Raw genomic sequence first — 10,142 nt, forward strand, 5'->3', positions numbered from 1 at the left:
TCTGAGAATTAATATAAAACTATAAAATAAATCCAGCTCAACTCTATTACACACATAAGCGTTTTTTTAACAACAACTTAACGTCAGAGACTTAAAACAACAAGATTAGAACATATCAGGATCCAATTCAAACAAAAAAGATTCGGAACCAAGTTGAAAATGACGCCAACTTATATAGACCAAATAACTATTTAAGCTAAAAAATAATAACTATTTTTAAAAAATAATCATTTATAAAACAATAGTTTCAACTCAACAAAAAAAAATTGTTCGCAACATTATAATTATAAGAAAAAAACTATTTAAATGAAAAAAATTGTTAATGTATTAAAATAATCATATCATCCGGGACCGTTTGTCTTGGAAATATTTTTTACCTTGAAAATAATGAACTTTACCATCTTATTTTTTATTTTTTTTTAGTTTTTGTAATATAATTTTATATTACTTCATCAAATTTAAAATAATTTTAGATACAAAATATAAAAAAAAAAAATTAAACTTATTTCAAACAAAAATTTCCTGTAAACAATAGTGTTATAGTAATTTTAGAGATTATATTATACTATCAATCTTTACAATTAAAAGAAATTTGTACTTGAAAAAAAGATATTAATGGTTATGCACTATCAGTATAAAAAGTTTTACACTATGAGTCCATCACAACCATTCATAATTATTATTTTATATATAATTTAAATAAAAGTCAAACATAATTTGAAATCTGACGGTGTAAAACTACTTTACACTGTCGGTGTATTCCCATTAAATTCCTGAAAGAAATATGTCATCCAAAACATATTGAATAGGTAGTAGCCTATATTACCCTGGCAATCATACAACTAAATCCGCACCATCTACAATTCATATAGTATTTTTACCAATACAAATGGCGTTATTAAACGGTAAATAAAAGTAAAGTTTCCCAGAAATATTAACGAGGTACACTTTGGCTGAATATTTGAGTTTATATAACACTGATTTGGACATAATGATCCAACCATGTGCGCTAACACTAGGTTAAGAGCATAAACTTGCTATTCATCCAATCTAATACTGATTCAATAGTTATCTTCTCTCAGCCCCTGTAAATTTGAGAAAGTAGTAATCTCAAGAATATTAACTTGTAGAGATACATAGGAAAAAGCTTTTTTGAAATGGAGTTATCCTTGCACATAATTAAAACTATCTCAAATGGTTTTATTCAAACATCTCACCTAGCATTTAAATCAAATTCACCAACCTCACGCCAGCCATCGGGCGTGCCAGTGTCACCATTCTCAGCTTCGTCATTCAAGAAATCCTCAGACGGCTCCTTCTCATCTCGCTGTGCATTGTTTCCCCATCCATTCATCATCTCACTGTGATCCTGATCTCCTAGGTCATGGCCACCAATCACAACGTCACTGCCTTGGGAACCAAGTGCACTCCCTCTAATGGGAGCTCGAGACATCATTTCAGCATGAGATTGTGAATCAGCCCTTGCCTGCTGCTCTGCTTGATACATTGCAGCCATTCGTAGTTTAGCCTCGTGGGCTTCACGACCAGCTTTCTCCCTGGTTTCTAATTCAGCTCTTAATTCGATCAGAGCCCGTTTTTCCTCTTGAAGAAGTGCCTGTTCAATCATCAGTCTCTCCTCGGACCGAAATTCCCCCAAAGTTCTCTTCTGCGATATTATGTTGAAGGCAAGTGTTTGCTTCTCAAAAGTTGCGGTAAATTCAGCTATTTTAGCAGCAATATTATTATCCCACTGTTGGGACCTCGAAAGCATCTGGCCAGTTGTATCGGAATCAAGTATCCTATCATCCTCTTCTGCTTCATAATCTGCCACAACATGATAGGGCAATAATCTGCAGCCGGAAAATTTAGGGAAATAAATGTAAGAGCAAACTTCATTTGCACTATAATCAAAACAAGGCAATTTTTTTTAGTTGTAAAAATACCTACATTTGTAGTATATTAAAAAAACCAGTAGAATTCCAGATTGATTTATAATATTTTATGATAAATAAATCAACTTTTAGTCCCGTTTCCATTAAGTGAAAGAAATTAACACATAGCAATTTCCATATGGTAGAGTAAGAATTAGATATGATAGAACCTGATGTTATAGGCTTTGCAAAACTACACCTAAGAAACAAATATGCATCAAGTAAAATTATGAGGACAATGGAACAAGATAATTTCATGTTATTAGAAACAGGGTCGATGACAAGGAAAGTAAAGTTTGAACACTAGATAACATGTTCTGAACAATTCTAAGAACAGAGAAAATAACATAGCACTGGTTCAACTTCAAATACAGAAATCAAAGGCTGAAAATTGAATATATAATACAGAAAGGGGAAGTTGAAATAAAATTAAATGGGGAAACCAACATGGAAGAGTTCTGCAAAGAATCTGAGTAGCAAATACAAATAAAAAGCAGGTTGCAGTGAGAGAAACTGCAAGTGAAGAGATAGACTTGGTATTCGGTCCACAAAACAGATACTGAATAATATTTAGATGCATAGAACTGATTGGGAATTGGGATATATAAGCATATAACAAAAACACCAACTCGAGGTGCATTTGAGACTTATTTGAACTTATATTACGACATAAGCACTTGTGTAAAAGTTTCAGAGAATTTATGAAATAGCTTATGACATGTTCATAAGTTGTGTTCAACTTATTTCAATAAGCTACTCATGATATGAAAAAAAAGAAAGCATATACAACCTGCATAAAAAGAGTATAACCCCATTTTCTCTTTGACTATAGAGATAATTTATTCTTAAGAGCTTGTTTTATAAAATGAAAACTACCAGTCCAATAAACACTTGAAGTTGTTTTCCCAAATGCACCCTACATATTTTGACTGCCTCCACCTTAAATAAATTATCAACAATACTAGAAGTTTCTTTCTGATCTATGTTGCTAACTAAAATGTTGTTAAGTGCAGCAAATAGTCCCACTATCGTGTACAGATGGTGTTGTTCCGGACCAAAAACGAATGGCAGTCACGGTGGCAAAGGTATACCGCAGAACAGCTCACACGATTTGCAACGTGAAGAAGACAAAAGAAAAAGTCGAAATTAGCCTTAAAATTGATAAGTTATGGGGCTATTTTCAGTTTTCCCTCCCAATAAAACCCTAACCCCCAATTAAGAACCGCAAAAAAATCCTTGTCATGTTTATTGTCAAACAATCCCCAATATCTGTATGATTTAGATAAACGTATAGATATGTGATCTAGTTCTGGATTTAGTTGAATAGAGATGAGAGAAAGAACCTGTCGCAGGCATCTTCGAGAGAAGAAAAGGGTCGCTTGAAATCAGGATGACAGACCCGCCAAGCGTCTTGGTAAGCCATCTGGAGCTCCATCTGATTACCAGGGGGTCGAATAATCTTTTGGTGTTGCTGCTGCTGGTTTGAATTAGGGTTGGGTAGATTGTGGTGTAAATTGAGAATGGGATTAGGGTTAGGGTTTTGTTGAAGATTGAGGGGTCTTATGGGACGCAAGTGAGCATCAATGTTGGAAGGGAAGCGAGAAATTGCGGATGCTTGCTGTTGTTGCTGTTGCTTTTGCAATTGCTGTAAGAGCAGAAAATGTTGTTGTCGTTGTTGTTCTTGGATCAACTGCTGCTGCATTGCCTTTGCTTCTTCCATTCTTTGTTTAATCTAAATATTCTCAATTTCTCACCTCCATCTCTCTTTTAAGGGTTTGCTACTTTGCTTCCTAAAATTAAAATATTAACTTACTTTCTTCCTCCATGTCCAAACCAATTTACATTAATAAATTACACAGTTTAATTGCTATGGACTTGTTTATCAATTTCAATTATATTTCACTTTTCATAAGACAATTTCTTAATAGATCTTATGAATCTCTTAGTCACCACCCGAATTTCTAATTTTGTCCCCTGCTTTTGTCGATGTACATTTGAAAGTACCTTTTTCTTCAAAAAATTGGTTTCATTCCGCAGATGCATATACGGAAGCGTTAAAAAACATAGTATTGTATAGTTTAAAATCAACTTATTTCATTTCGGCAATCCTTCCGTAGATACATCTACAAAACGTGTTGAAAACAGAGTGTTCCATTGATGTACCTACGTAACAGTGTGCATTTAGTTTCAAATCATATCCATTCAACTCCAAAACTCAATTTTTATTACAAAAATATAAAATTAAAGTAATTCATTTTAAAGGCAATAGTAAAATACATTGTATAAATAATGTCGGTCATAATGTTGAATACATCATCAAAGTAAAGTACATAAATGAAATAGAAATATCATAAATTAAAAAAACCACAGGCATCACTATTATGGGTGTCGGACATCATCATGCGCCTCTCCTCTGCCTCTGGCCCCGCCTCCGCTTTTGCGTCCACCACGCCCTCTACTGGCTCTGCCTCTAGCGTCAAGTGCCCCACCAGTCCTGGCATGATGTCTACGGTACAAAAATGTCTTTTGTGCCAGCCTAGTCATAACATCCACCACACGCCGCTGCTCAGACCCCTCAGGGAATAAACCATCTGCAATAGCTACCAGGCCCGTGTCAACTATCTGACGACACCGAAGAAGAAGATCATGAGTGTGTTCCAACTCAACCTGATGAGTCCGCCGAATCTCCTCATGGGCTGGTCTGAGCGGATCTCCAGGTGCAGCGGGAAACATGTACGGGTGTGACACTGTTGAAGATTATCACATATCAAATCATAATCATTTGATTCTGATTTGCCAAGCTGTTACAAAACAGTGGTGTAAATAGATTTATTATATTATTGTCATTTCCTTATTTAGGTAGCAGCAATTATAGGAAATTATTTCTCTGTTTAATAACATATTAGTGTATTGTATTCTATTTATACCTCACAGTGTAACAATTCCTACATCAATGAAATATACAACATATTTCTATATGGTATCAGAGCACAAGATCTGAACCATCTCTAAGCCTTGAGCACCACCCATGGCAGATACTAAAGCAGAAAATTCAGCCAACAGTTTGGCTGAAGGACATGTTCTTCCTATCACTAGTCACAAATTGAATGGCCTGAATTATAATCAATGGGTGCGCTCAGTCAAAATCTACCTTCAAGGAAAAGGGAAGGAAGATTATATCACAGGAGACTCCAAGTGTCCAAAAAAGGGGGATTCCAACCTTGAAAATTGGCAACTAGAAAACAGTCTAGTAATGTCATGGCTGCTAAACACCATGACAAATGAAATTGGAGAAAATTTCTTGTACTCTGACACTGCCAAAGAGATGTGGGATGCCCTAAAGGAAACCTACTCTAATGTCGATAATACATCTGCAATTTTTGAAATCAAGAGCATACTCCATGACTTGCGCCAAGATGACCGCTCAGTCACAGAGTATTTTAATACTCTCAATCGTCACTGGCAGCAACTGGATGTATATGATGAAGTTGAATGGAGCTGCACAGAGGATAAAAAGAAGTACAAAGAATTGGTGGAGAAAGATAGAGTCTACAAATTTCTATTAGGTTTGAACACATAACTTGATGAAGTTCGTGGGAGAATCCTTGGAACCAAACCTCTTCCAAAAATTCGAGAAGCATTCTCGGAAATACGAAGAGAGGAGAGCAGGAGAAAAGTGATGCTTGGAAAATCTAATGCAGCCCCATCTATAGAAGGATCCGCAATGGCAGCAAGGGGAGATCAACGATCTTTCTAAAAGAAAACTCGCCCTTGGTATGACCACTGCAAGAAACCGGGTCATACCAATGACACATGCTGGATCATTCATGGAAAGCCATCAGAGCTAAAATGGACCAAAAACCGGGACAGCAGAGGGAACACAGCTGAGGTAAATTCTCACTCATCACCATTCAACAAGGAGAAAATGCAAGCCTTACAAAAAATGCTTCAACAAACATTTGGTACAGCTACTGTGGCACAAAAAGGTAATTTTTTGCATGCTCTAAACACTAGCAGGGGAAAACAAAAATCATGGATTATTGACTCAGGAGTATCTGATCACATGACTGGAGATTTAACTGTCTTTGATAGCTATTCTCCATGTCAAAATAATTCGACTGTTCGAATTGCTGATGGTACCCTTTCTAAGGTCATGGGTAAAGGTTCAGTCATTATTTCGCAAAATATTACTCTTAGTTCAGTACTGTATGTGCCTAAACTTGATTGTAACTTGCTGTCCATCAGTAAACTTACAAAGGATTTGAAGTGTATCACTAAATTGTTCCCTAACCTGTGTGAATTTCAGATTTTGGAGTCGGGGAGGACGATTGGCAATGCTAAAGAATGTGCTGGACTCTATATCCTTCAGGTTGAAGCATCTAAACTAGAATCCGAGGCAACCTCTTGCGCTGTAGTTTCTGCATGTAATGAAAATTCTGCAATGTTGTGGCACTATAGACTAGGCCACCCAAATTTTATGTACTTGGAAAAAATGCTTCCTAAACTATTCAATAAAAATCAGAAGTTGTTTCAATGTGAAATTTGTCAATTGTCCAAACATACACGCAACCCCCACCCTCCTCAACCATATAAACCTTCCCAACCTTTTTATGTTATTCATAGTGATGTATGGGGACCATCGCGGGTCAGAAATGTAACTGGATCAAGATGGTTTGTAACCTTTATTGATGACCACACACGGATCACTTGGGTCTACCTTATGAAAGACAAATCGGAAGTTGGTAGGATATTTGAATGTTTCCATACCATGGTGCAAACACAATTTCAAAGCAAAATTAGAGTGCTTAGGAGTGATAATGGTCGTGAGTACTATAATTCTGCACTAAGCTCATACTTTACGCAAAATGGAATAATACACCAAACCTCATGTGTGGATACACCTCAGCAGAACGAGGTTGCCGAGAGAAAGAATAGACACCTTCTAGAAGTAACCTGATCTTTCATGCTAGCTACAAATGTACCTAACCAGTTTTGGGGAGAAGCTGTCCTCTCTGCAACTTATCTAATAAACAGAATGCCTTCCCGGATCCTTAACTCTCATACACCCTACTCCACTCTCCAAACCTTATACCCAACCAATCGTATCCTTACATCTATTCCTTTGAAAATATTTGGATGCACAACCTTTGTCCATAATCTTGATCCCCAATGCAGTAAACTTGACCCGAAATCCATTAAATGCATATTCCTCGGCTACTCTCCTCACCAAAAGGGATACAAATGTTATTCACCTCAAAACAAAAAATTCTACCACACCATGGATGTAACCTTTTTTGAGAATCAGCCATATTACCCCAAAGTTGGCATTCAGGGGGAGAACACTTATCCAATTGAAGTGGTAGAATCCCAACTTTTGGAACTTGAGCTAACTGAACCCAAACTCACTGCAGAAGCATCAAAACCTACACCTGAACCAAATAAAAATGCAACAGAAACTGCAGAACCTACATGTGAACCACAAGAAACTACGTCAGAAAATGTAGAGGAAATTGCAGTAGAAACTGCAACCCCTACAACAGAAACAGCACCAGGAAACAATGTGAAAGTGTACTCTAGGAAGAGCAAGAAGGGAATAGAGTCCGGCACAACTCCAAGGCAGAACCAATAAACCTCCAAGACTCTAGAAAATGGCGTTCCCTCAGGTAATACTGCTCCTAACTCTGTGAATGTTGATGATATTGATATTCCTATTGCTTTGAGAAAAAATGTAAGATCCTGTACCAAACATCCCATTGAAAGATTTGTATCTTATGGAAAATTGTCCCAAAGTTATAAGACTTTTGTAACAGCTCTTGGCAATACACATATTCCAAGCAACATCCATGAGGCACTCCAAAATTCTGAATAGGCAGCAACCGTAACGGAAGAAGTTCAGGCCTTAATTAAGAATGGCACTTGGGAGATCACAAGCCTACCTGATTTATCAAGCTGTTACAAAACAGTGGTGTAAATAGATTTATTATATTATTGTCATTTCCTTATTTAGGTAGCAGCAATTATAGGAAATTATTTCTCTGTTTAATAACATATTATTGTACTGTATTCTATATATACCTCACAATGTAACATTTCCTACAACAATGAAATATACAACATATTTCTATAGACACTTTGTAGTACCAAGTGATGTACCCCTCGACGCAACTCCAATCGCTCCCTACCCTCGTCGCCCGAGCCTGCTCAGGAACCATGTGATGCTCCTAGTCTACAAAGACCTCATCTAACTGCCGACGGGTCATGGCGATAGGAGCGGAGACAGTAGGGTCGCGAGGTATCGTCTGTGCGTAGCCAAACTAACGCATGACGCGCTCCATAAAATAACGTACAACAATGGTCGAGCTGGCGGCCAACCATCCAGAATATAATGTTATCTCATCAAACGAAACTGTCTCACGGTGCTCAGCATAGTAGTCGTAACGTATGTCCTCGGCAGCCATGCGATCAAGTTTGCGCCTGTAAGGATCCGACACCTGGTTCCCTCCGAGGGGGCTGAATGCACTAGAACGCGACATAAGCTCGGTGTAGGTAGGCACCTCTCCCCAGCCAACAATGTCTGGGAAGTGTTGTTGTAACACCCCATAATTTCAGTTTATAAATTTAATTTGGATTAAATTAAATAATTAGAATTTTAGTATTTTATTTGGATTTATTTGGAAAATGATGAAATATTGGCATTGGGCCTAGAGTGGTGGTTAGCAGTAAGGGGGTGTTAGCTAAGCAAGCCCATTATAATATTTTATTTTATTTTTCATAAAATAAAAGGAATTGGGAAAAGAGGAGGAGAAGAAAAGGAGACAGAGTCTGAGAAAAGGAAGAACACGTGAAAGAGAGAAGAGCTAAAGGGGAAGAAGACCTTCGAAGATTCGACTTTGAGGTAAGGGGGGATTCTTCGGGTTAGTAATCCTTATGCGATTGTAGGTAGTAGGATTGATTAGGATTGTTGTCTATTTTAATCGTACGTGTCGGGTTTGGGAATTTGTTAGGTTTTGATGAATTTGTATGAATTACATGATTCTGTTAATACTCATGATATATGCTGTTAATACTTGTATAAAACTTGTCTGAAATATGTGATGATGTGAAAATTGATGGTATTTGTGTGCTATGTTCGTATGTACCTGAAATTTGGGAAATGGGATAGGGTAAATGCTGTCAAAATGGTGAATTTGGCTGTGCAGGTACGTAAGAACCGGTTCCCATGTGGGACGAACCGGTTCCCCCTTATAAAAACAGAGAGGTATGGATTCTGGGTTGCTGGGAACCGGTTCCCAGATAGGGACAACCCGGTTCCCCATAGTAAAAATCAGAGGCGTGATTTTGGAAGCAGCCAGGAACCGGTTCCCATGTGGGACGAACCGGGTTCTGCAGCATATTTTCTAAAAATGTTTTATTTTTAAAAACCCATAACTTTTGATCCGAGTATCCGATTTATGTGCCGTTTTCGGTGTTGTGAAGCTAATTAGGTGCTTTATTTGATAAAGTGATAAAATGGGCAGTGGCCAACTTTATTTTTAAAACTTGGTTTAATTGTTGATGAATTGAAACATGGTATATGTATATGTGCTTATTCATATGACTATTGATGCATGTATTTATGTTGGTGATGGGATTATGATATCCAATGAGTGATGTTGGTATATAACATGTCGTAAATGATACATGCTTTGTGACTTTACTGTTGAGTTGTTTTAGCAATTTATTACATGGTGTGCAATGATGATAGATGTAACGATGTATGATGATGGTGATGATTGATGATTGTGAATATTAATATGTTGTTAATATTAATATGTTGGTTATGGTGAACGTATGTGAATGATTGAATGATGCTTATACATGTACATACTTGTTGTGACGTTATTGGTACGAGGTGATAAGCGATGTTAAGCATCGGAATGATGATGATGTATGATGATGTAAGTATGTGTCATGTGTGCATTATTCATAAATCATTTGCATTGGAAGGCTAATTCCCAATGTGCGGAGATTAGCGGGAAGTCATCGTGTGCCCATGTGGGGTGTGAGCGATGAGGCAGTAGTCGTGTGCCCATGTGGGGTGTGAGCGACTAGAGGGCAGTATCAAAGAGAGAAGTCCTGTGAATGTGATTCACGAATTTTGGTACCACATGCATAATGTCAGTTGAATCATATGCATTGGTTATAACATGATTGGATGAGATCCAGTGTTAT

At 37.2% G+C, this 10,142-nt stretch overlaps 1 protein-coding gene across 2 annotated transcripts; it reads right to left on the bottom strand.

Annotated features, from left to right (window-relative positions):
* Positions 1-801: 801 nt before the first annotated feature.
* Positions 802-3,754, bottom strand: LOC131606644 (uncharacterized). 2 transcript variants are annotated; one of them, XM_058878826.1, is made up of 3 exons: positions 3,275-3,754; positions 1,218-1,850; positions 802-1,085 (listed from the first exon to the last, which is right to left on the bottom strand). In XM_058878826.1, exons 1-3 carry the CDS (start codon positions 3,649-3,651, stop codon positions 1,079-1,081), a joined length of 1,017 nt encoding a protein of 338 aa, XP_058734809.1. In that variant the 5' UTR covers positions 3,652-3,754; the 3' UTR covers positions 802-1,078. The 2 variants fall into 2 exon arrangements, with proteins under 2 accessions (XP_058734809.1, XP_058734810.1); XM_058878827.1 differs by having other exon boundaries at positions 802-1,850; positions 3,275-3,753.
* Between the last annotated feature and the right edge of the window lie 6,388 nt (positions 3,755-10,142).

The sequence above is a fragment of the Vicia villosa genome, linkage group LG5 (genome assembly GCF_029867415.1).
Source record: "Vicia villosa cultivar HV-30 ecotype Madison, WI linkage group LG5, Vvil1.0, whole genome shotgun sequence".
In the NCBI taxonomy this organism is placed as follows: domain Eukaryota; kingdom Viridiplantae; phylum Streptophyta; class Magnoliopsida; order Fabales; family Fabaceae; genus Vicia; species Vicia villosa.

Bases quoted from the DNA above. Each gene is read 5' to 3' on its own strand.
- LOC131606644 (XM_058878826.1), bottom strand. From the start codon at position 3,651: ATGGAAGAAGCAAAGGCAATGCAGCAGCAGTTGATCCAAGAACAACAA. The intron at 1,851-3,274 runs GTTCTTTCTCTC...TTCCGGCTGCAG, and splicing joins CTCGAAGATGCCTGCGACAG to ATTATTGCCCTATCATGTTG.